General features: G+C 42.6%; 1 protein-coding gene across 1 annotated transcript in view; it reads left to right on the forward strand.

The window, feature by feature from the left end:
• Positions 1–25,340, forward strand: part of UBE4A (ubiquitination factor E4A) — a 41,859-nt gene that overhangs the window by 619 nt on the left and 15,900 nt on the right. Inside the window, exons 2-15 of the mRNA XM_044257939.1 lie at positions 5,489–5,650; positions 10,291–10,464; positions 11,032–11,144; positions 12,173–12,325; positions 12,853–13,012; positions 13,263–13,465; positions 13,670–13,861; positions 14,762–15,095; positions 16,044–16,164; positions 18,606–18,910; positions 20,406–20,538; positions 21,530–21,717; positions 24,385–24,485; positions 24,601–24,714. Of these exons, the coding sequence (XP_044113874.1) occupies positions 5,530–5,650; positions 10,291–10,464; positions 11,032–11,144; positions 12,173–12,325; positions 12,853–13,012; positions 13,263–13,465; positions 13,670–13,861; positions 14,762–15,095; positions 16,044–16,164; positions 18,606–18,910; positions 20,406–20,538; positions 21,530–21,717; positions 24,385–24,485; positions 24,601–24,714 (2,412 nt within the window). The 5' untranslated portion in view covers positions 5,489–5,529. The remainder of the gene's footprint in view (positions 1–5,488; positions 5,651–10,290; positions 10,465–11,031; positions 11,145–12,172; positions 12,326–12,852; positions 13,013–13,262; positions 13,466–13,669; positions 13,862–14,761; positions 15,096–16,043; positions 16,165–18,605; positions 18,911–20,405; positions 20,539–21,529; positions 21,718–24,384; positions 24,486–24,600; positions 24,715–25,340) is intronic.

Genomic DNA, 25,340 nt, shown 5'->3' on the forward strand with positions numbered 1-25,340 from the left:
GATTGAGTATCCGCAGCTCAGGAGCTTATATTTGATGGGTTTTCTCTTTGGAATCAGTTTTTCGCTCCCAGAGCAAGGACTCGTTTGGTCTCATTATTTTGGTCTCCTATGGGAACCCTCCTGAGATAGAATGGGACCCGAGAAAGAATGCTTTTGGCTTTTTGTCTTGAGATCCTTCTAGCTTGTTGATCTGTTGTTAGGATTTGTTACCATTCTAGCCAGACGTAAAAGAATTTTGAGGTGGAACGTATAACATTGAAAACATTTTCATTCCTTCTTGGTTTAATGCCTCACCAGGACAGATACCTTAAAAAGCATGATTCACTGAAGCATGATTTTGTCAGTCCAATTTTACGAAGTATTCTACGTATTTCCCTAAAAGTAACACCAAGTCTAATGTTAAAACATTTGTGTGCTCTCCTCTTTAAGAGCTGACAATGGTCCTTAGGGATTAGCAGTGCTGTTCATAAACAAAAGAGTGAATGGCAGTAGGAAGGGTAAGAGGATTTTGTAGGACTGGAAGTAAATACTTATTGTAGATATAAAACCTTGCAGTAAGTATATCAGAGTGAAATGTGCTTTTAAGTAGGACATATTAAAAAGGAAGCAACTCTGGGGCGCCTGGGTGGCTCAGATGGTTAAGTGTCAGACTGTCTCAGGTCATGATCTCTGGGTCCTGAAATGGAGCCCCAGTTCGGGCTCCCTGCTCAGGGGAGTCTGCTTCTCTCTCTCTCCCCCAGTGCCCTCCCCAGCCCCCAACCCCTGGCTCATGTTCTTGTGTAATCTCTCTCATAATCTCTCTATCTCTCTCTCTCAAATAAATAAGTAAAAAAATAAAATCTTTAAAAAAAAAAAAAAGGGTAATCAAATCCAAGAGCTCCTAAGGTTTGATGGTGGCACCATCCCAAAGACTGACAACAGAATGGTACTGTATCTCTGTATGGCAGTGGAAAATAAGAGATTATAAGTAATTGGTGACATTGAATATTAAAACAGACAAAATATTGGGGCACCTGGGTGGCTCAGTCATTAAGTATATGCCTTCGACTCAGGCCATGGTCCCAGGGTCTTGGGATAGAGCCCCATCTCGGGCTCCTTGCTCAGCGGGAAGCCGGCTTCTCCCTCTCCCACTCTCCTTGCTTGTGTTCCCTCTCTTGTTGTGTCCCTCTCTGTCAAATAAATAAATACATTTTTTTTTAAAAATCAGGCTTCCATTTCATCAGACCTGTTGGAGTGGGTGATATCTAGGTACTGTTACATTTGTGAGACCATCGAACGTATCTATACTGACATCTCCACAAAGGTTCCCATCATTCTTCCCTTTTTCTGTGAAACTTTTCTATAAGTGGTTACACAATATTGGACTATGAAAGTAGTCTTTTCACAGCTTTGAAGTTCATATGAGAAGGATGAACTTAGTAAAGTAGGCAGAAATTTTTTGTTCTTCAAAAAGACATATAGCAGAGATGACAAGAGATTTATTTCCATTCTCTATTCTACACATCCTGAGATACCAAAGAGCCTCAAGTGTCTGACCCAGAAGCTTGACCTGCTGCTGCAACCCAAGACACACAGTAAAGCCCTTACCTTGAAATAGGATCATGGGTGCCTTCAAAGGAGGTCAGGAGTAATGATATGTAAGATTGAATCAGTTAATAAAGATTTATTTGGGACTTTGTGATTGTGATATATAATTCCAGACACAGAAAAAAAACTAATCAGATATGAAACTATACTCAAATTGCTTACTGTCTAGCAAGGTAGAGATCTGCTTTAGTAATACAACGTAGGAAGTTATAAATCCTATTATAAAATGTAATGGGAAGCTAACTTCTTTTTTTTTTTTTTCTAAGATTTATTTGTCTTAGAGAGTGCACATGTGCATGCAGCAGGGAGGGGCAGAGGGAGAGGGAAAGAGAGTCTTAAGCAGACTACACTTGAGTGTGGAACCTGACATGGAGCTCTGTCCCACACTCTTGAGATCATGACCTGAGCTGAAACCAAGCACTGGACACTTAACCGACTGTGCCAACCAGGCACCCCAGCTTCTTTTTATAATGTAACAGTGTAATATTGAGAAAGGAGGAAATAATGCCATTTATTATCATAAATCCTGTTTATTTGTCTTGATAGTCTTAGGAGTCTATCTTTTCATATGTTCTGTATTCCTGACTTCACCTTGCTTCCTTTCTACCTCTTAGAGGTGCAGATAATGCATCTCCTTTGTATTGTTTGTTTTAATTTATTTATTTGAAAGAGAGAGGAGAGAGAGAGAGAGAGCAAAAAAGAGGTGGGGAGAGGCATGGGGAGATGGAGAAGCAGGCTCCCCACCGAGCAGGGAGCCAGATGCAGGGCCTGAACCCAGGACCCTGGGATCATGATCTAAGCTGAAGGAGAGGCTTAACTGACTGAACCACCCAGGCACCCCAAGACTATTTATTTATTTGTTTCTCAAGGAGAGGACACACAAGCAGGATTGGGGGTGGGGAGCAGCAGGCATAGGGGTAAGCAGACTGCCCGCTGAACAAGGAGTTGAATGTAGGACTCAATTCCAGGACCCTGGGATCATGACCAGAGGCAAAGGCAGTCACTTAACCTACTGAGCCACCCAGGCATCCCTAAGATTTTATTTTTAAGTAATCTCTACTCCTAACATGGGGTTTCAGCTTAGAAACTCAACATCAGGAGTTGCATGCTCTACTGACTGAGCCAGTCAGGTACCCCTCAGGCTGTTTTTAAAAGCCCATTCAAGGGGCGCCTGGGTGGTTCAGTGATTAAAGCCTCTGCCTCCGGCTCAGGCCATAATCCCAGGGTCCTGGGATCGAGCCCCGCATCGGGCTATCTGCTCAGCGGCCAGCCTGCTTCTCCCTCTCTCTCTGTCTGCCTCTCTGCCTACTTGTGATCTCTGTCTGTCAAATAAATAAATAAAGTCTTAAAAAAAAAATTTTCAAACTGGCTTACACAGTATAGGGACATCTGTTGGCTTTTTTTTTTTTTTTTTTTTTTTTAAATAACTGAAAGACTCTCCATCTTTCAACACTGTTTTCCTCTATCTTGACTTAGTTTGGTGCTAGGCTTCTTCTAGATGGTGGAAAGATGGCAATTCCAGGTTTATTTATTTATTTATTTATTTATTTTTAAAGATTTCATTTATTTATTTGACAGAGAGAAATCACAAGTAGATGGAGAGGCAGGCAGGCAGCAGAGAGAGAGAGGGAAGCAGGCTCCCCGCCAAACAGAGAGCCCGACGCGGGACTCGATCCCAGGACCCTGAGATCATGACCCGAGCCGAAGGCAGCGGCCTAAGCCACTGAGCCACCCAGGCACCCCTTATTTATTTTTTAAAAGATTTTCTTTCTTTATTTGACAGAGATCACAAGTAGGCAGAGAGGCAGACAGAGAGGGGAAGGGAAGCAGGCTCCCTGCTGAGCAGAGAGCCCGATGTGGGGCTCGATCCCAGCTCCCTGGGATTATGGCCCGAGCCGGAGGCAGAGGCTTTAACCCACTGAGCCACACAGCTACCCCTCCAGGTTTATTTCTTAACCCTGCTTACCCTTTCTTACCAAGCAGGAAAAAATAGTTCTCTTCTGTAGGTTCAGCCAAAGGCTTGAAGCTGGGTGTTCATTGATTCTGATAGGCCTTGTCAGTGTCTTGTGCCCACTCCTCAATCAGTCACTTTGGCCTGAGTATGATGCGTTCTTTTTGGCCAGGCCAGATTTATATGCTCATTCCTGGAGCTAGTGAGTGAGGCCATCCCCTTCTGAACACATGGAGAGGATGGGATGGATCCCCAAAGGAAAAATGTAGGGTGTCATGTTGAAAAAAAGAGGATGTTTCAAAGACAGAAAATGACAAGAGTTCACTATACTTCTTGCATGCCTCTGGACCTTGGGGTACCTTAAGTTAGAGGTAGGGTGGTGATCAGCCAACAATGAGACAATCGTTAGCGTCTCTACCTGAATTAGGGGTAACAGTTAAGCTTATGCAGTGGTTAAGTGAGGGGGAAGTCCTCTCAAGGAGCATTGGGAATTCTAGCACTAAAGGTGCTATTTTTATTTTTGGGTTATTAAGCTTAACTAAACTATGCATTGCAAAAAATAAAATATATAGAGCAACAGCTGATAGTTCATTTCCTTAAGCAGTAAAGCCCAGAACAATGCTGAGAGGTGACCAGACTGTGTGCCTAAGTCAGTACAGATGATTAGCCATTGCCTGTTACGCAGAAAACACAACCAAGGAGCTTGAAGCAACTGGTGGAGGTGTCTCAGAATTGTCAAGAAGTGTTAGAGTCTCTCTTCCTCCAAAAAATAAGGGTAACTTTTCCGACTTGCATTAGCTTTTGTTGGTATGATTCTGTAGGGAGTCTTACCTCAGGAGATTAAAGGTAGACCCAAAAAATTTTTTTCTCCTTCCCTCATTCTTTAAGGCCTCTGTCCTTTTAGCGGTTCAATATCCTTGTGAGCCGAATATTCATACCATTTGTCTCTTCCCCACCCTTTTCATGGTTGTATTTCTGTGCTTGTGGCCCTAAAAGTTCAGGAGGGGGAGAAAGCTTTCGGGGCACTCCACTCACACACTCATCCTGTCGGGCCTCTGAGTCCCTTTGGTGCTTGAATGAGGAAGTGTAATCAGACAGGTGCAAACGCAGGCTCGGTCAGCTCCGCTAAATACCTTTGAGGGAAATACCTGTTTCCTGTTCCACATTAGGAATTTGGTGTGCGAACAATGAATCTTGGAACACTGAAAAAATAAAATAAATTTTTTTTTAAAAAGGAATTTGGAGCGCCTGGGTGGCTTTAAAGATTTATTTATTTGATAGACAGAGATCACAAGCAGGCAGAGAGGCAGGCAGACAGAGAGAGGAAGCTAAGCAGGCTCCCTGCGGAGCAGAGAGCCTGATGCGGGGCTCGATCCCAGCACCCCGGGATCATGACCAGAGCCGAAGGCAGAGGCCCTAACCCACTGAGCCACCCAGGCGCCCCCTAGATTTAATTTCTACTACTTATCTGGTTTTTTATAATACTGCCGACACACACAAATTCCTTTTTTTTTTTTTAAGGTTTTATTTTATTTATTTGACAGAGAGAGAGATCACAAGTAGGCAGAGAGGCAGGGGAGAGAGAGGAGGAAGCAGGCTCCCCACTGAGTGGAGAGCCCGATGCGGGGCTCGATCCCAGGACCCTGGGATCATGACCTGGCCGAAGGCAGAGGCTTTAACCCACTGAGCCACCCAGGCACCCCTCCAGCTTGAACATTTTTAAAGCTTTTTGGTTTTAGCCACCCCCAAATCAAGCCAACTTATCCAGTTGGTGGGTTTGTAACCATTTTGCCAAAAATATCTTGAATGTTGGAACAGGAATTGGAAGGTCTTACCCAGAGCCTTTTTACATGCGTTGTGTTCACGAAATGGGAAAGGAACCGACTGTAGGTATAATCCCAGCTGTCGTCGTATCCGCCCCTCCGTGTCTAATACCTGTCCTCTTTGCAGCCCCTCCCCCTAGGTCTGCATGGAGGATACTTTAAAGTGAAATGACAGACCAGGAGAATAACAACAACATCTCAAGTAACCCCTTTGCTGCTCTTTTTGGCTCCCTGGCTGATGCCAAGCAGTTTGCGGCAATCCAAAAAGAGCAGCTGAAGCAGCAGTCTGGTAAGTAGGGGAGCCAGTAGCAGCGGACATGACCTAGATTAGGGTCTTCCCAAGTGAAGTGTTAGGGTTGGTAATTGCAATTGGAGTCGACCTGGGGGCACAGGTCAGGCTTTTTGTTCATTTAGAGCATAAATTGGGGTTTTTGTTCATTTTTCTTCTTTGTTTCGTTTTCGGGTCCTGGTCCCCCCACCCCACCCCTCTACCAGCTGCATAAGGAGAGACCAGGGTGGTTCTATAGTAACAGGTGCTAGTCGTGATCCCAGTGCTGTCGAGCTGTTTATTTTTAAAATCACCTGGCAAAAGCTCATTTCAATCAATCTTTTTAACATAGGAAGATGAGGTTGTAGCCCTAGGTGTAGAAAGCAGGTTACATGCAGCTGTAGAAAGCAGATGTATAAAAGGAAGAATTACAAAAGCTTTTTGGCTTTTTGGTAGACAAGTAAGTGAAATTTGTTCTGAAGCTTGGTACTTCAGAGTTGATCCCAAGCAAAATACCTCTTCTGTTCCATAGAGTGGCCCCTTTCATAGCATAATGCTGTTAGAACAGCTTTCTAAGAAAATCTGATCCTTTGGGAGGCAGACAAACCGTAAGAGACTCTTAATCTCTCAAAACAAACTGAGGATTGCTGGGAGGGGGGGTATGGACGTTGGGGAGGGTATGTGCTATGGTGAGTGTGTAAGCCTGATGATTCACAGACCTGTACTCCTGTGGCTAATACTACAATATATGCTAATAAAAAATTTAAAAAAAATTTAAAAAGGAAAGAAAATCTGATCCTTTGCCTTAATGTGAAAAAAGAAATCAATATCTCACTAGTCAGAAAAATGGGTTTCCTCATTTAGGAGGCCAGTGCCTTATCCATTAGGCAACTGGGGCTGGGTTTCCTCATTTAGGACCAAAATTAAGATCGGGTCTAACTTCCTCCTGTGAGAAGACATATAGCCTAGAGGAATTAATATGGTGTTTCTCAAATTTATCAGTCTTTGGAGGGTAGTCACGATCTTTCAAGCCAGAAATTGCTCCCTTTCTCCCTCTGAAGAGAATAATAGTATTTTTTGGAAAAGAGAAATGTTTGTGTTTTCCCTTTATTTTGTTTATTTCATAAGTACTGGTATACATAGCTAAGTCGTAGCCTTGCTCCTTTTTCAGGACTGAATGAAAAGGAGGTAAGGGCAAGACAGATGAGTAATGGACAGGTGATGATGAAGCAAGGGGGGAGTATATGTAACATTGACTTTCTACCATGATAGAAGGAGGCAGCTCTGGGTCTCCGTCTGTCTCTTCCAGATTCTTGCATTAGGAGATTGTAGGAGGAAAAGGGGCACGGGGAGTGGGAATATAAGAAAATGGGGAAACGTGATTTATGAGTATGTGGTTGGGGGAAATTTTGCTACAAAGGTTCTTAGCACCTGTTGCTTTCAGGGTTCAGCAGGGAACTTAATCGTATAGGAGTAGAGTGACAGATGCTTGTCCTTCTGGCTGTCAGCAGACTTCAGGCTGGTTAGAGTTGGGAGCGTTGCAGGCACCGAGCCGGGGGATAAATCAGGTACATGCGATCCTGTTACTATTTTGGCTTCTCCTCGTTTTAGTTTGTTTATACTGAGTTTAGCATGCCACCAGGTCTAACCTGTTTTCCACCAGCAGTTAGAACTCTGCCAAAACCTTTGGCCTCCTGTGTTGAGCTTCACAGTGACTAAACTCACCATACTAAAGCAACTCTTAACCTCTGAGTGTTTTACCTGGCCTTTCAGAAAATCACTGTCAGTAGAGAAGCAGATGCACACGCATGTGGCTTTTGGTAAACAGCACCACCCTTGTACTCCTTCAGCCTCAGTTCCATTCTGAGAGGCAACTGTCTGCTGACAGCCAGAAGGACAAGCATTCTGTCACATTACTCTTATATAGTTAAGTTCTCCTCTGAACCCCGAGACCGATAGGAACTAAGCATCTATGTAGCAAAATTTCCCTCAGCCACCTACTCATAAATCATATTTTCCCATTTCCTTATAATTCCTATTCCTCACTCCCCTTTTCCTCCTACGATCTCCTAAGGCAAGGTTGCTTTTTACAGAAATAAAGAGATCCAATCAATAAAAGAAATAGTAATGAATTAGAGGAGGAAAGATTCAGATAAGCAGTTTATATGCAACAATCAAATGACTTTAAAAATCCAGTCTCACTAACAATTGGAGCCCCGCCCAGTAATGCGGGGATATGTTTACTTATGCGATTTGTGAGGATTTGAGCAGGTGCACTCTCAGACTGCTGAGGGGTTTGTAATAAGAGCAGTCTTTCTGAGGATGATTTGGTAATAATGTTAATTTTTAAATGTGCAAACTCTTTAACTTGGCAGTTTCGCTTCTACAAATTTACCTTACAGAGATATTCACACAGGCATACAAAAAAGAGTTCTATTCGGTGCAGTAGTGTTCGAAATCATGAAAAATTGGAAACAGCCCCAATGTTCATCAGTTGAGAAGTAGCTATACAAGTCAGAGTGTGTGCATACAATGCAATACAGTGCAGCCATTACACAGAATGAGGTAGGCCTATAAATGACCTAGCAGGGAAGGATATTGGTGCTGATTAAGTTTATTTTGTTTTTTTTTTTAAGATTTTATTTATTTATTTATTTGATAGACAGAGATCACAAATAGGCAGAGAGGCAGGCAGAGAGAGAAGAAAGGAAGCAGGCACCCTGCTGAGCAGAGAGCTCCATGTGGGGCTCAATCTCAGGACCCTGGGATCAAGACCTGAGCTGAAGGCAGAGGCTTTAACCCACTGAGCCACCCAGGCACCCCGGTGCTGATTAAGCAGGCTGAAAAGCAGTATATATAGTATGATTCCCCCCCACTTTTTTTAAACTGAAAATCCTAGCGATAAACATTAGCACCAGAATAAGGGGGGGAAAAAGTCTGAAACACTTTGCTAACTTTCAGAGGAGACTTTTTATATTGTGTTTTTGTATACAGTTTGGAATTATTCAAATATATGTGTTCTTTAAAATTGGGGGGAAAAAAGCCATATATTTAAAATAATTAAAGGCATATTGATCTATTACAGGTAATTCTCTGTTCACTAAGATTCTGTAGGGAACGCAGTGTTGCTATTTTTGGTAGTATGGAGTGAAAAAATAAAATGGAGTAGGAGGATAACATTTTTGATTTGTAAAATGTGGTGGGATTTACAGCCAGGGATTTCAAAATCCTGTACTTAAGATGTTACCCAATACAACTCTCAAGAGAAGAAAAGAAAAAACACACAAATAATCCAGTTTAAAAATGGGCAAAGGATCTCTATAGACATTTTTCCAAAGAAGATATATAGCTGACAAACAGGTACATGAAAAGGTGCTCAGCATCACTCATCATCAAAGAAATGCAAATCAAAACCAGAATGAGGTATCACCTCATACCTGTTAGAATGGCTGCTATCAAAAAGACAAAAAATAACAAGTGTCAGTGAGGATGTGGAGAAAGGGAACCCCCTCCACCCGCCCCAGTGCACTGTTGATGAGAATATAAAATGGTGCAGCCACAGGACGCCTGGGTGGCTCAGTTGGTTAAGCAGCTGCCTTCGGCTCAGGTCATGATCCCAGAGTCCTGGGATCGAGTCCCACATCGGGCTCCTTGCTCAGCAGGGAGCCTGCTTCTCCCTCTGCCTCTGCCTGCCTCTCTGTCTGCCTGTGCTCGCTCGCTCTCTCTCCCTCTGTCTCTGACAAATAAATAAATAAAATCTTTAAAAAAAAAAAATGGTGCAGCCACTATGGAAAACATTATAGAGATATTTCAAAAAATTAAAAATAGAACTCCCATATAATCCAACATTCTACTTCTGGGTATTTACACAAGGAAAACAAAAACACTAACTTAAAAAAAAAGATCTGTGCACCCCTGTGTTTGTTGCAGCATTATTTATAATAGCCAAGACATGGAAACAGCCTGTGTCTGTTGATGGGTGAATGGATGAATAAAATACGATACACACACACGCACACACCACACACACAATGGGATATTATTGCCATTTGCAAAACATGGATGGACCTGTGTGCAATGAAACCGATCAGACAGAAAAAGACAAATACAAACAAATGTTCTCAGTTCTAGGTGATATCTAAAAAAGAGAAAGAAAGCTCATAGATACAGAGAACAGATTGGTGGTTGCCCGGGGTGGGGTAGATACAGGGATCAAAAGTATCAGAGTTCAGTTATAAAATAAATAAGCCATAGGGATATAATGAATAGCATGTGACTGTAGTTAATAATAGTATATTGCATATTTGAAAGTTACTAAGTAGATCTTAAAAGTTCTCTTCACAAGAGAGAACAATATTTATAACTATGTTGACAGATGTTACCTAGAATTATTGTGTTGACCATTTTGTAATATATACAAATAGCGAATCATTGTGTTGTATACCTGAAACTAATAAGAATGTTATACGTCATTTTTTAAATGTTACACCTCAGTTTTTTAAAAAAGATGTTGCCTGACTTGAGATGTTCCCTAATTCAATAATTAACTTGTTTCCCATCCAGAATTATCTTTCTCTTGATAACATTTATCATTTTTGATAGTATACTTGGTTCTCTTAAAGAGATGAGTTTAACTGTTAATGGCTTACATTTTCTGGCAGATGAACTCCCAGCTAGCCCAGATGACTCGGATAATAGTGTGTCAGAAAGCCTGGATGAATTTGATTACTCTGTGGCTGAGATTAGCCGCTCCTTCCGTTCACAGCAGGAAATATGTGAACAACTCAACATCAATCACATGATCCAAAGGATCTTCCTCATTACTCTGGACAACAGTGAGTTACAGACCGGGAGCTGGTCTGTTCATTACTCTTCCCTTCCTGTTTGGGCGAGGAACTTGCTCTTAGAAACTTATTGTATCTAATGGTTAAACAAACGCACTGTACTCCCTGTGGATGTGACCTAAAAATAGTATTTAGACACAGGTGCAGCTTTGATTACCATTTTGGTACAGACCGGACCATATAGCTCCTTGCCTTTACCACCTCAAAAGGGAAACACGAGTGGTAGCCAAATCCTTTTTCTTCTCAGAGTTGACCTGAACGTTTAGACGGAAGCCCGACGAGGCGTCAGGTCATGTTTTCCCTCTATGTCCTATCTGTGGTTAAACCCCAAAGTAGGTGCTAATATCTGGGATTCATGATGTTAGGTTTATAACAAAACCTGACATGCTCTTTGACTCTTTGAAAAACCTTAAGTCTTTAGATACTGCTTTGTGTGTCAAGATTACCCTGATACTACCTGAGTCAGACTTGGAGTTCAAGAGAAATGCTGTCGAGATCGGTTGTCTGTGTAAGACAGAAGCGTTATCCTTAACCTGCCAGATTAAAATCATTTCCCAGGTGACCCCAGCTTGAAAAGTGGGAATGGCATCCCCAGCCGTTGTGTGTATTTGGAAGAAATGGCAGTAGACCTGGAAGATCAAGACTGGCTTGATATGAACAATGTGGAGCAGGTACCATTTCTGATATTCCTTTCAAGAGTGCTTTCAGCACAGACTAGCCGTGCAGTTGAGCCCTGCTCGTGTTTCTCCAGCTGCGACATTGCTTACGTAACTCTATCTCTTAACATTGTCTGTGGTGTTCCTCTTTGGGGATCTTCTCATTTACCATGGCCACATATCTAAATTCCTGGAGTGACCTATCTGTGCCTCTCGAATGGCAGTTGTCACCTCTGTCACATGTAGTGGCCTTTTTTTATGTACCTATTTTATCTCCCCTATCAGACCCTTTAGTTCTCGAGGGCAAGGCCCATGTCTTTTTATCTTTCCCAAAATCAAAACTGTGTTTTACCTTGTAAGTGCCTAATGAACATTAAAGGAATAAAACTTTAGTAGGACAGACACTTGACAACTTGTAATTTAACTTTATGTGTTTAAATTATCTTTATATCTTTATATAAGACTGAGTAAGGCCAGCAGTCACGCAGAGGAGTAAATTCCATGTATAAGTTCAATTGCTGATTCTCCACACCATTCAGCAAATACTGTTTTAATACCTATTGTATGTATGCTAGGCTATACTAGATACTTGAACTCTATTTGGGAGAACTGTACAGGTGACCCTTGAGCAACATGGGAGTTAGGGGGCGTCGAAAATCCACACATAACTTCTGACTCTCCAAAGACTTGAACTAATAGCATACTGTTGCCAGGAAGCTTTATAGATAAGAAACAATAAAGTCAGCTAGGGAAAAGAAAATGTTACAAAGAAAATCAGAAGCGAGAGAAAATGCATTTACAGTGCTTTTCTGTATTTATTGAAAAAATATCCATGTCAAAAACCCATATAGTTCAAGGATCAACACATACGGTTATATTTATATACCTAATATTTTCTAAAGTGTAAGGGCGGAACTTATATTCCCCCTTCACTCTACATCCTGTGACTCTGGCAGTAACCTGTGTCAAAATGACCTACATCTTGATGTCCTAAGATTAACTTTGCAGCGGTTTAGCGTTTCGTTTGTTTGATTTTCTTGAAGGCTGTCTTCGCTCGCTTGCTACTTCAGGACCCGGGCAACCACTTGATCAACATGACTTCTTCTACGACGTTGAATCTCTCTGCTGATCGAGATGCGGGGGAGAGGCACATTTTTTGTTACCTTTATTCCTGCTTCCAAAGAGCTAAGGAAGAGGTAAGGAATATTTCCCATTGAGAACTGTGTGGTACTCTTGGGTTTGACTTTAATATGGAAGCCAGGGGGTTGGATGAGTGTCTTTTATATCAGTTTATATACATCATAATATATCGGGAACTAGAAATGAGAGGCACTATGAGTTGTCAAAAGTTTTCATTTGTCTTTTCGGTAGCTTGGGGTCTACCCCTTTCCCCAGTTAACCAGGGCCTCCTATTCTCCTACAAACCTGACAAAGTCATACTCTTAAATAAAAGGTCAGGGGAGGGGGCGGAGAAATGTGTGATAGACTCATTTCCACTGAGCTGTAAATAACAGAGTGCACTAAGCTTGGTCACTCCAGGATAAGAATTCTAGCAGTTAGGAGATTCTTAACCCCAAAGAATGAACTCCTACGAATTTTCAAGCATCCACAGGACAGCAGTACTCTTCTGGGGTACATTGTCTTTTTCATTCCGTTTGCTGTGGTCACCCTTGTTCAGGTCATAGAGCTAGACTCTCCCCTCTCTTCTTCATTCTATTTCCAGATTACCAAAGTTCCAGAGAACTTGCTCCCCTTTGCAGTGCAGTGCAGGAACCTCACCGTGTCCAATACCCGAACAGTCCTCCTCACCCCAGAGATCTATGTTGACCAGAACATTCATGAGCAGCTGGTAGATTTGATGTTGGAAGCCATCCAAGGAGCCCGTAAGTACATAAGCAAGATCACTGAGTTTCTACATTTTGGTTTCCAAATTAAAGTCCTTTAATTGCATTAGAAAGCCTCAGAGCCACTATGGTTCCAGAAAGGATAAATTAAGGAAGAGCGCTCATATCTTGACCTCTGGGGTTGAATACCAGTAGAATTATCAGAAGTGTGAGAAGGGTAGAGAGCCTGCGTGTAAAAGCATATAAAAATCGCCACAAGCTTCTTTTCCTCTCATTTGTCATCTGTTAGATTTTGAAGATGTAACTGAATTTCTCGAAGAGGTCATTGAAGCCTTGATATTGGATGAGGAAGTGCGCACATTTCCAGAAGTCATGATTCCAGTGTTCGATATTTTATTGGGCCGAATAAAAGATCTAGAACTCTGTCAGATCCTGTTTTATGCGTATCTGGATATTCTTCTCTATTTCACTAGGCAGAAGGATATGGCAAAGGTAGGTTTGAAAGTGGTACATACGCATTTGCACTGGAGATTTAACGCTTTATGGGTCCCTGTCCTGAACGTGCTGTAATATTACCTGTTGAATTAAAAAAAGATACATTGGTTGTTGTATGGACTTGACTCTTTGAGATCCTCTCACCCCACTACCTTTATCTCCTCACATAGACGAATAAGTAGGACTTGTTTTCTCCTTTAGGTTTTTGTAGAGTACATTCAGCCCAAGGACCCTAGCAATGGGCAGATGTACCAGAAGACCTTGCTGGGAGTAATCCTGAATATCTCCTGCTTATTAAAGACTCCAGGTGTAGTAGAAAATCATGGCTACTTCCTGAATCCATCTCGTTCCAGTCCCCAGGAGATCAAAGTGCAAGAGGCCAACATCCATCAGGTGGAACTGTTTACCACTGTCTCCCAGCCCCCTAATCCTAGGTGAAGTCGCGTTTCCTCGGGAAGCAGATGCAGATAAGGCCGCTTGAGCCTCTTTGGGGAAGCAGATCAATCTGCTTGGCTTTCTACTGTAATCACGTAAAGAAATTGTCCTCTTTTCAGCCCAGGCTCAGGGCAGAGGAGAAGCCGGTACACAGTTTAAGAATAAGCTGCTGTGGCTCTTTGCGCAGTGCTGGGGCGCAGCCACTTCCCCTCAGACCCTGCTGTTGACACCAAGCTGTCTCTTACGACCTGGGCTCCTAAAATCTTCCAACTGAACTCCAGCATATAAACCGAATTTTTTTCCTTTTCTTCCTTCCACCAACGTCCTCTCCATTTGGGCTTCTTAGTGAGAATTCCAGCAGAGGTCTGGCCAACATGAGGCAGTAAGTGGTTGACCCATTTAGGCAGGAATTGGCAAATCACTGCAGTGGCCAGATCCGGCCTGCCACCTGTTTTGGTAAATAGTTCTGTTGAACACAGCCTTGGCTGTTCATACGCATGTTGTTTATGGCTTGATTTTTTGCCACAGTGGTAGAATTGGAATAGTTGCCACAGTCAGCATATAGTTTGCAAAGCCAAAAATATTTATCATCTGGCCCTTGGCGGACAAAAATTTACTGACCCCTAAAGCTATGTAAATGCTGTCTGCAGTTTGGCAGCTCATCGGGGAATCAATCTCTCATAAATGCTCAGAAAGAAAAACAATTTTTAATCGGAACTGGGGTATAAAGCAAAGGGAGAGTGAGAGAGATTAGGATTAGGATATTTTTGGAAATTGCCAGTGGCTAAGGTTTGGGAGAAACAAATATGAGGATTGTGAAACTGGAATGTTCTGTGGTTGTGTTTTCTGGTTAAACAGTTCATGGCTCAGTTCCATGAAAAGATCTACCAGATGCTGAAGAACTTACTCCAGCTCTCTCCAGAAACCAAACACTGTATCTTGTCCTGGCTTGGAAACTGTTTGCATGCAAACGCAGGCCGCACCAAGATTTGGGCCAATCAGATGCCAGAAATCTTCTTCCAAATGTATGCCTCGGATGCCTTCTTTCTGAATCTGGGTGCTGCTCTCCTGAAGCTATGCCAGCCGTTTTGCAAACCCAGATCCTCTCGGCTCCTCACCTTTAACCCCACTTACTGTGCCCTGAAGGAGTTGAATGATGAAGAACGAAAAATTAAAAATGTGCACATGAGAGGTAGGGGGGAACTGGGCTTCTCAAGATGTGTGCACACGCGCGTGCTCGTATGTGTATGTGTGTGTGTAACATCTAAGACATCACTTTTATCCTTTTTCACAAAGGTGCCTCTTTCTCAAGATGAGGCAAAAAGCAAAGCTACTATAAATTTTAAGAAGACAGATGTCTAAAATGGTAGTTTTTAGATATTGTGCTTTCGTTAGATTTTCTTTCTGAATTTAGCAGCCTTTGGGTATTGATTGATTCATTCTTTCTAAAAATAATAAAGCACAGTCACTGTTTTATCTTTCAACTCAAAGCCTCCAGAAGAAAGCAGATATATGAATAGATAATCATAATACGTATAGGGCTAAACAATGGGGGCACAAAGGAGAGAGTGAATAATAAATTCTACAGAAGTTGGAAGTCTTTGTGGCCGAGTCTTGAAAGATGAGTTGGGTTTAAAGTACAAAGATACAAAGCTGTGAAAGGCTTTATTGGGGAATAGTGAGAAGTTCAGTGGGAGTGCTAGGTGGGAAAGGAGTATGGGAATTGGCAGGAAATGAGTCTAGGGAGGAAAAATATCGGGGCCAGTTCGGAGAAAACTCAATGCAGAGAAGTGAAAAGAAGAAAACAAGTCATTCAAAGTGAATCATTCTTGAAAAAAAATTAAGAACTCCTCTTAATTTTGGTGTATTTCCTCCGTTTTATGACTCTTCTAATCCTAAAAGCAATACATAGTCAACAGGAAATAAATCTGGAAAATCACAAATAGATAGAGATGATCCACTGTTATCACTTGGCAATATTGACAGTGTTTCCTACATTTGTTTTTAAAAAGAAATTACTAGGAAAAAAAAAAAACTCTCATTGTAGCAGTATGGAAGTTAAGCTGGAATAAGGGGACACTGGATACCCAGGACAAAAGTCTGGGGCGAGTCATTTACTGTTCCTTTTACCTTCTTTGAGGTTTGGACAAAGAGACTTGTTTGATCCCAGCTATGCAGGAGCCAAAGTTCCCCCAGAACTACAACCTTGTGACAGAGAACCTTGTCCTGACCGAGTACACCTTGTACTTAGGATTTCACAGGTAACTGCTCTAATGTCATTCAGAAACTGTTTCGTGGGGTTACAAACCAAAAGGTTGAAAGTGAGCCTCACTTCATTCTAAAGGCTCCCATTAGGATCTAAAAGGAACGGGGTTTTATATGTACTTTGTCGTATTTATGTGAATTGCCTTTGTCCAGATTACTTTACTTTACTTTTCATTTTTTACTTGCTATACTAATTAAAATTAAAGACACTAGTATTGTTCACTGAACATGAAAATTTTTTAAAAGATTTATTTATTTATTTTAGAGAGAAAGAGAGAGAGAGCAGGGGAAGGGGCGGGGAGGGGTGGAGAAAGAATCCTCAAGCAGACTTCCCCGCTAAGCGTAAAGCCTGACTCAGGGCTCCATCCTGAGATCATGACTGCAGCTGAAATGAAGAGTTGGACTCAACCAGCTGAGCCACCCAGGGACCCCCAAACTTTCAAAAAAAAATTTCTAAGATTTTATTTATTTAACAGAGCACAAGCAAAGGGAATAGCAGGCAGAGGGAGAGGAAGAAGCAGACTCCCCCACTGATCAGGTAACTCAATGTGTGACTCGATCCCAGGACACTGGGATCATGACCTGAGCCAAAGGCAGATGCTTAACGGACTGAGCCACCCAAGTGCCCCGAAACTGGCAAATTTTTAAATCACTATCTTCCTATTGTGATCTGTGAAAATGGAATTCTTTTAACTTTTCACTGTCTGCTCTTGAATTTTCATTACTTACTACTCTTGATGAAAAAGACCAAGCTCTAGTCTATGGTACAGAGACAAAACTGACAAAATTAAAGAAATGTTTGGGGCTCGAGCATATACGCCCATGTACTCTCACTCTCTTTAAAGTAAAAAAAATTTTTTTTTTAAAGAAGAAGAAATGAAATGTTTATCAGGAATACCAAAAAGATCAGTAGGACCACAAAAGATTTATGTATCAAAGATCAAAAGGATTCTAGAAGCATGAAAATTTAAGAACTAGAGTTCTGGTTCTGGCAGGCCACACACCATTTTGTGATTGTTTCTGTCCTCTGGATTAGCTGAACATGACTGCAAGTTTAAATAAGGAAGTTGTTACAGGGGCACCTGGGTGGCTCAGCCCTTAAGCATCTGCCTTCAGCTCAGGTCATGATCCCAGGGTCCTGGGATTGAGCCCCACATCGGGCTCCCTGCTCAGCACTACTTATCCCTCTCCCACTCCCCTTGCATGTGTTCGCTCTCGCTGTGTCTCTTTCTGTCAAATAAATAAATAAAATCTTTTAAAAAAAAAAAAGAAGAAGAAGAAAGTTGGTACAGTCCTTAGGAAGAGGTACTGAGAATAGCAGTTTTTAATGTCTTCTCAGGATATTTACATTGGCACAGAGGATTTTTTAAAACTAAGTGAATTTCTAGAAAAATGAAATTTCTGTCTTTATTAGTTTTTCTATCCCAGTCATCGACATTTTAAATGACAAAATAGGCAACGCAGCATATGTTTAACCTGCTCAGCCACCAACATTCAGACATAGAAATGACTGTGTCATCTAGACTCCCCGTATTGGCTTGCTAACCGTAGACATTGTCTACAGGGCCAAAGAAGATGACTTTGGACTGTATCCATAGAGAAACAACTATCCGTAACATTGAATTACGGGGCTTCCTTTCATTAGAGAACATTTGGCTGACCCTTTGTAAAGAATAATGTAATTTTATATTGAACAACAAAGGACTAGAAGCTGTTTCTTAGGTTGCATCCCAGGAGGCTACCAGTTTATATGTGGTCGTTACTAACTTAGAGTCCTTCTCCTCAAGCTTTTGTTCTCAACTAACTGTAGAAAAACTGTCCGTATAATATATCCAGGTACAATCATTGCAACTGTGCAGTGTCAGACTATCCTGTTGGGCTCTCTTTGTACTTTGTCTAATCGTTACTTATTTTACATGGTAACAGCCCAATCTACACCCTCTTCAAGAAAGCTTCTGGGGGGCGCCTGGGTGGCTCAGTGGGTTAAGCCGCTGCCTTCGGCTCAGGTCATGATCTCGGGGTCCTGAGATCGAGTCCCGCATCGGGCTCTCTGCTCAGCAGCGAGCCTGCTTCCTCCTCTCTCTCTCTGCCTACTTGTGATCTCTCTCTGTCAAATAAATAAATAAAATCTTTAAAAAAAAAAAAAAAAAAAGAAAGCTTCTGGTCTTTGGATGGTGCTTTCATCTGAAGGCTGCTATTTATAGTTCGTGTCATTGATGTCAAATACTTGGTGACGTTTTCCCAGAGCTGTAACCCCTGCCCCTGTCCTGTCAGTAAGTTGCGAGAGTGCCTTCTGTGTCACCACAATTGCAGCTCCCTATATCGCGAAAGAGGATACTAGAATAAATAAATGAGGGTTTGTTTTTCTGGAACAATCTGTACTCAGCTGCTCTGTATGAGCCTCCTGACCCAGTCTCTTCTTCTTTCTTGGGGGCAGGTTGCATGATCAGATGGTAAAAATCAACCAGAACCTGCATCGGCTGCAGGTTGCCTGGCGAGATGCTCAGCAAAGTTCTAGCCCTGCCGCTGACAACCTTCGTGAGCAGTTTGAACGGCTGATGACCATCTATCTTTCTACCAAGACTGCCATGACGGAGCCCCAGATGCTACAGAACTGTCTCAACTTGCAGGTGTCCATGGCTGTTCTGCTCGTCCAGCTGGCCATAGGCAATGAGGGCTCACAGCCAGTCGAGCTAACTTTTCCTTTGCCAGATGGCTACAGCTCTTTGGCTTATGTGCCAGGTAAGCGGCCTCTTCGTTGGGAACTGCCTATTTATAGCTAGCTAAGTTTCACCGGGTCACTTTGGAAGTTTAACCATCAAAGTACCCGCCCTTAATGATCATTCAACTGTTTTTGAAGAAATAACTCAAATTTATAGATAGTATCTACTGGTCAAAGGATGGGGGAACCAACAGCTTTTTCCTCAGCCTTGTGTCCCCACTTCTGTGTGTATCAGAAAATAATCCTCAAAGGATTAAGTGCTGCCAGGGTTTTCAGAGCTGTTAGTTTTAGCATTAATGTTGTTTCCATTGTCCATCTTCTAAATTTATCTGTCCGGCTCTCCCTGTGCTCTTCTTCAGGGGAAGAAAAACTCTGATCACCCTGTTGGTTGATTGTGTATGTAGGTTTGTCGGTGAGGAGTTGGCAGATGCTGTCTATCAAAATCAGGTTGTATGTTCTTGATCACCGTATTGGTCATCTCTTGCTAAATAACAGATCATCCCAAAACGTAGCACCTAAAACAAATGTCGTCTTACACGTATTCTGTGGGTCAGGAGTCCAGGAGTGGCTTGGCCGCATGGTTCTGCCTCTGGGTCTCTTCGTGCGGCTGTGGCCGAGCTGTTGGTCAGGGCCATAGGAATCTGAGGCCTTGACCAGAACTGGAGGATCTGCTTACAAGCCAGGTCATGTGGTTGTTGGCAGACCTCATTTGTTTACTGGCCTCTTTTCCAGGTCACACAGATCTCTCCCTAGTACTGTTCGTGATATGGCAGCTGGCTTCCTTGAGAGCAAGGAAGCTATAGGCTTTTATAACCTCACCATGGAAATACATATACCATTGCTCCTATATGCCTATCCTCTGGGCGAGTGTCAGGAGGGACACACAAGGACATGAATACCAGGAAGCAGAGATAATTGGAGGACCATCCTAGAGACGGATGACCAGAGTCATCTAATGTATTCATCTTTGTTGAAGATTCTTTATCCATCTAAAGGGTTATTTAATGCACAGTTAACCTTGAGTGTGAAATGAATGTCTATCAGTGTACCTTTTCAAGTTGCACTGGTGTGTGAACAGTATTTTGTGTGTCTGCTATTTTCATATTGAATTGGATAGAAATAAAATTTGACTTACCCTTCCTTTTTTTTCCAAAGACTTTATTTATTTGACAGAGACACAGCAAGAGAGGAAACATAAGCAGGGGAAGTGGGAGAAGAAGAAGCAGGCCTCCCACTGAGCAGGGAGCCCAGTGCGGGACTCGGTCCCAGCACCCTGGGATCATGACCTGAGCTGAAGGCAGACACTTAATGACTGAGCCCCCCAGGCGCCCTGAAAAATTGACTTACCTTTAAAGGAGAGTCTGCATTTATGACCTTGTCTCCATTCTTAGTACCTACTAAGACATTTGGGACTTTTTAATCTTCATTAGGTAGAGCAAAAGGGAAGAATTTCAATATTGCTTAATACTGAAAGTCAGATGTTTCACTAATTGCAGTAAATGTTTTCTTTTTCAGAATTTTTTGCAGATAACTTGGGCGATTTCCTCATTTTTCTCCGCCGCTTTGCCGATGACATCTTGGAGACATCTGCCGACTCCCTAGAACATGTTCTTCACTTTATTACGATTTTCACTGGAAGCATAGAAAGGTGAGGTGTTGGAAGCTGGGCTCTGATACCACTTAGAGGTGCAGAGCATTCAGAAAACTTCTCAACCAAGAACACACAAGCCTGAATCAGAAGGGCTTCCTTCAGAAGTGGGGTTAACAATAATGAATCACCTGACCGTGCTTGCGGGTAGCTGGAAATTCCCTGTCTTGAGAGGCATAACAAGCCAAGGACTTTGCCTACAAAGAATCCACACGTGCTTGTGAGAGAACCAGTGGGAATTCCACTGCAAGTGGCTGGTTAAAATAGTTACCTTAATGCCAAAAACCTTACCAGTGCAGGTAGTTCTGTATGATCACAAAGTTTACCCTTAACGTTCTGAGTTGCATGAGCAGTAAACACAGGTAAATGCTTTCAAACCTCATCTTCTCATTCAGAGCTTCTGCTCCCCTTTCTCAGAGATGCTCACTGACCTGTAGAGTTGCTTCCCTGGCGTTTTTGGTGTCAGGCCAAAGGAAACCGTGTGTGCAAATGGAATGATGTGCAATGCCCTGAGCCATGTTAGTGAGAAGTAGGTAGAAGCCAGTCCTTCCCTGAGCTGAGCAGACCCGACCCAGGGAGAAGTCATGAGCCAACTAGGATTTATCAGGCACACGTGCTGTCTGGCGTCAGTAATGTAGAACTGCAGCCTGACCCTGGCCCTCAGGAAGCTTAGAAAGGCAGGTTTCTCCTCAATGAAACTGTCAGGGAATGTAAGCAGTAAACAGTAGATTATTATAGAAGAGTAAACAGAATGGCTAGACATTATAGAAAAACTTGAGTACTCGTCCTCATACTTGGCCGGCTATGATCTCAAAAGTTAAATGATGTTGTACCCTATGTTACCCACAGAAACTGACAGCCTGGACAAGACAGAACCCTCTTTTCTCTTCCAGCAGTGGTAGAGGGTATTTTGTCTCATGTGGAGAAAATAGTCATCAGTTTGAGAGTTAACTTTTCTGCCTGCTCAACTGGCTTTCTGTCCTTTGTGCAGAATGAAGAATCCTCACCTAAGGGCCAAACTGGCTGAGGTATTGGAAGCAGTGATGCCCCACCTGGACCAGACGCCAAATCCCTTGGTAACCAGTGTGTTCCACCGGAAACGTGTGTTCTGCAACTTTCCCTATGCAGCCCACCTTGCAGAAGCTCTAATCAAGGTGTTTGTGGACATTGAGTTTACAGGTAAAGCAGTCCAGAACTGAGAAGCAGATCCCTAGTGGAGTCTCCTAGCTTGATCAGTATTTAATGTCAGAAAAATAGCATCAGCCATCAGTTACGGAATATCTATGTGCCAGCCTTGATGCTAAGTGCTTTTCTTACATTGTTTCATTAATTTGTCACCATCTGGCAAGTTTTACTACATCATCCCTGTTGTACATATAAGGACATGAATACTTGAAAAGATAATTTGTCTGTGTCATACAACTAAGTGGTAGAATCAGGTTGATTCTCTCTCCCCTCAAAAAGAAAAACAAGGGTGGGGGCGTTGCCTGGGGTGGATCAGTTGGTAAGCAGTTGACTTTGGCTCAGGTTATGATCTCAGGGTCCTGGGTTGGAGGCCCATGTCAGGCTCCACTCAGCAGGGAATCAGCTTCTCCCTCTCCTTCTGTCCCTCCCCCAACTCTTGCCTCTCTTTTTCTCTCTCTCTCTCTCAAATAGATAAATAAAATCTATGGGGATGCCTAGGTGGCTCAGTCAGTTAAATTATTACCTTCGGCTCAGGTTGTGATCATGGGGGTCCTGGGATCGAGTCCCACATCAGGCTCCTTGCTCTGTGGGGAGCCTGTTTCTCCCTCTGCCTGCCACTTCCTCTGCTTGTGCATGTGTATACACTCTCTCTCTCTGACAATAAAAAGAATCTTTAATTAAAAAAAAAAAATCTAAAAAAAAAGACCCACATACTCTTATCAATTTTATTACATGCTTGATTTAATTATGTTCCAGCAAAGTACCCTGTTCAGTTACAACCTATGTCTTCTTTCTTTTTCTAGTGGGGGTTGGGGAGGGGCAGGGGAGGAGGTAGAGGATGAACCTTAAGCAGGAGCCACACCAGTGTGGAGCCTAGTGCGGAGCTCACTCTCACAACCCTAAGGTCATAACCAACTGACTCACCTAGTCACCCCTACCCCAAGTACTTATTTTTATCTGCCTCAAAATTGCTGAATAGTGGGACAGTTCTTTTTTCTTTTTTCTTTTTTTTTTTTAAAGATTTTATTTATTTATTAGAAAGATCACAAGTAGGCAGGCAGGCAGATGGGGAGAGGGAAGCAGGCTCCCCACTGAGCAGAGAGCCTGATGTGGGGTTCGATCCCAGGACCCTGAGCTCATGACCTGAGCCGAAGGCAGAGGCTTAACCCACTGAGCCACTCAGGCGCCCTATCTTTTTTTTTTTTTTTTTTTTTAAGTAAACTCTGTCTCCAACATGGGGCTCAAATTCACCACCCTGAGATCAAAAGTAAACTGTACCCCATCTCAACCAGTAAATAATATATGTTAGGCACTTATACAAAACCCCTTTTAAGAATTTATTTATTTATTTGACAGAGAGAGATCACAAGTAGACAGAAAGGCAGGCAGAGAGTGAGAGAGAGGGGAGCAGTCTCCCCGCTGAGCAGAGATCCCGACGCGGGACTCGATCCCAGGACCCTGAGATCATGACCTGAGCCGAAGGCAGCGGCTTAACCCCCTGAGCCACCCAGGCGCCCCTACAAGACCCCTTTTAAAAGAAATGTTCTAAATTAAAAAAATAAAAGTTGTCCTACCATCCGGTGATAAATACAGTTAACATTTAAAGAGATATTTAACATTGTTCTGAGTGCCTTTCCTATTTAAGTCTTGGTTTTGTCACTTGCTCACCTCTGAGCCTTAGCGTCCTCATCTATAAAATGGGGTGAAGTGACAACTAATGAGATAGTTCATGTAAATCTTCCTAATACATATACAGTCACACAGTGAATCACTGCAGTTATCTCATTATATGACCATTTCAGCCCTTTACATGCGATTCTAATTCCTGTTTTATTGCTGAGCAAGTAGAAGTTTAAAAATATTAAGAGACTTGAAATAAGTGGAGCCAAAGGGAAAACCTATATATTCTGACTTCAAATCCCATATTCTACTTTCATCATATGACCCAAGCTACAGAGATGGAGCAGTTCCTTTGATTGGTCAAAACAGTATAAGCCTCAGGTTTTTAGCCCCTGACCTGATTTTTCAGAGTTACTAAGAGCCAGTTCATCTTGCAGCTGGAATGTTGTCTATGAGGAACGTGGAGGTTACTTAATATCCTGTTCAGCATGTGGCTGTCACTGCCACAACAGTCAGTTTGGAGGCCTCATTCAGAGTCTGATAAGACTTTACATTTGGATATGGAAGCATTTGTTTCCCCTGGCTTTTAGTGGACAGCTTGGTCCTTGTCCTTTTCTGTATGTGGCATCTTTTATGTCTGTCTCCCTCTTTTTTTTTTTTTTTTTAAATATTTATTTATTTATTTATTTGTGAGAGAGCACAAGCTATGGGGAGGAGGGAGAGGGAAAAGCAGGCTCCCTGCTGAGCGGAGAGCCCGATGCAGGGCTCGATCCCAGAACCCCGAGACCACGACCCGAGATGCAGGCAGATGCCTAACTGACTGAGCCACCCAGGCGTCCCTGTCTGTCTCCCTCTTATTCTGTCAGTAAGGAAATAAGTAAACACTTGGCTGTCATTCTGGGCCTTTGTAAACTCCCAGGGCAGATATTACCAGTAGTCTTGACACATTCAGAATAAAAGAAAATGGCTTCCCAGGCATAAACTCTTCTCTGTCTCTAGTAGCACCACCTTTGCTGGGTTTTTGCTCTTACCCTATTCCAGGAGACCCCCATCAATTTGAACAGAAGTTTAATTACCGACGTCCCATGTATCCCATCCTAAGGTACATGTGGGGAACAGATACCTATCGAGAGAGCATTAAGGTGAGAGAGTTTTTGGTGAAGCCAAAGCTGAGTTCTCTGAGTTTTACTTCAGATATGCCCCACTGAGTTGTGGTTCGGTACTAAAATGGTTTTGTCTTGGGCTGGGACTTAACAGGATTTGGCTGACTATGCCTCTAAGAATTTAGAAGCCATGAATCCCCCGCTTTTCCTCCGCTTTCTTAACCTGCTGATGAATGATGCCATCTTTCTCCTGGATGAAGCCATACAGGTAAGAATAAGTAAATTAAAAAATTTTAGGGATGCATGGGTGGTTTAGTTGGTTAAGCCAACTAAAATTTTAGGGATGCATGGGTCGTTTAGTGGGTTAAGTCTGCCTTCCTCTCGGGTCATGACCCAGGGTCCTGGGATCAAGTCCTGGATTGGGCACCCTGCTCAGTGAGGAGCCAGCTTCTCCCTCTACCTGCCATTCCCTCTGCTTGTGCTCGCTCGCTCTCTCTGACAAACAAATAAAGTATTTAAATAAAAATTCTTTAGGACAGATTTAACTGCCCTTATCAAATAATAAATACATACTTTTTACCTTCAGATTAGAATAGAGCAGTCTCGGGACACCTGAGTGGCTCAGTCAGACTTCACCTCATGTCACAATCTCAGGGTCCTGGGATCGAGTCCTACATCAGGCTCCCTGCTCATTGGGGAGCTTGCTTCTCCCTCTCCTCTAACCTTTGCCCTTCTAGTTGTGCTCTCTGTCTCTCAAATAAACAAATAAAATCTTTAAAAAAAAAAATGTTAGAATAGACCAATCTTTATGCCCATAGTACCAGTTTGGACACCAAAAATTTATGAGAAGTAACGTACCATGAGCCTTGCCATTACAGAGGTTGATAGATATTA

Source organism: Neovison vison, chromosome 7 (genome assembly GCF_020171115.1).
Source record: "Neovison vison isolate M4711 chromosome 7, ASM_NN_V1, whole genome shotgun sequence".
Lineage (NCBI taxonomy): Eukaryota > Metazoa > Chordata > Mammalia > Carnivora > Mustelidae > Neogale > Neogale vison.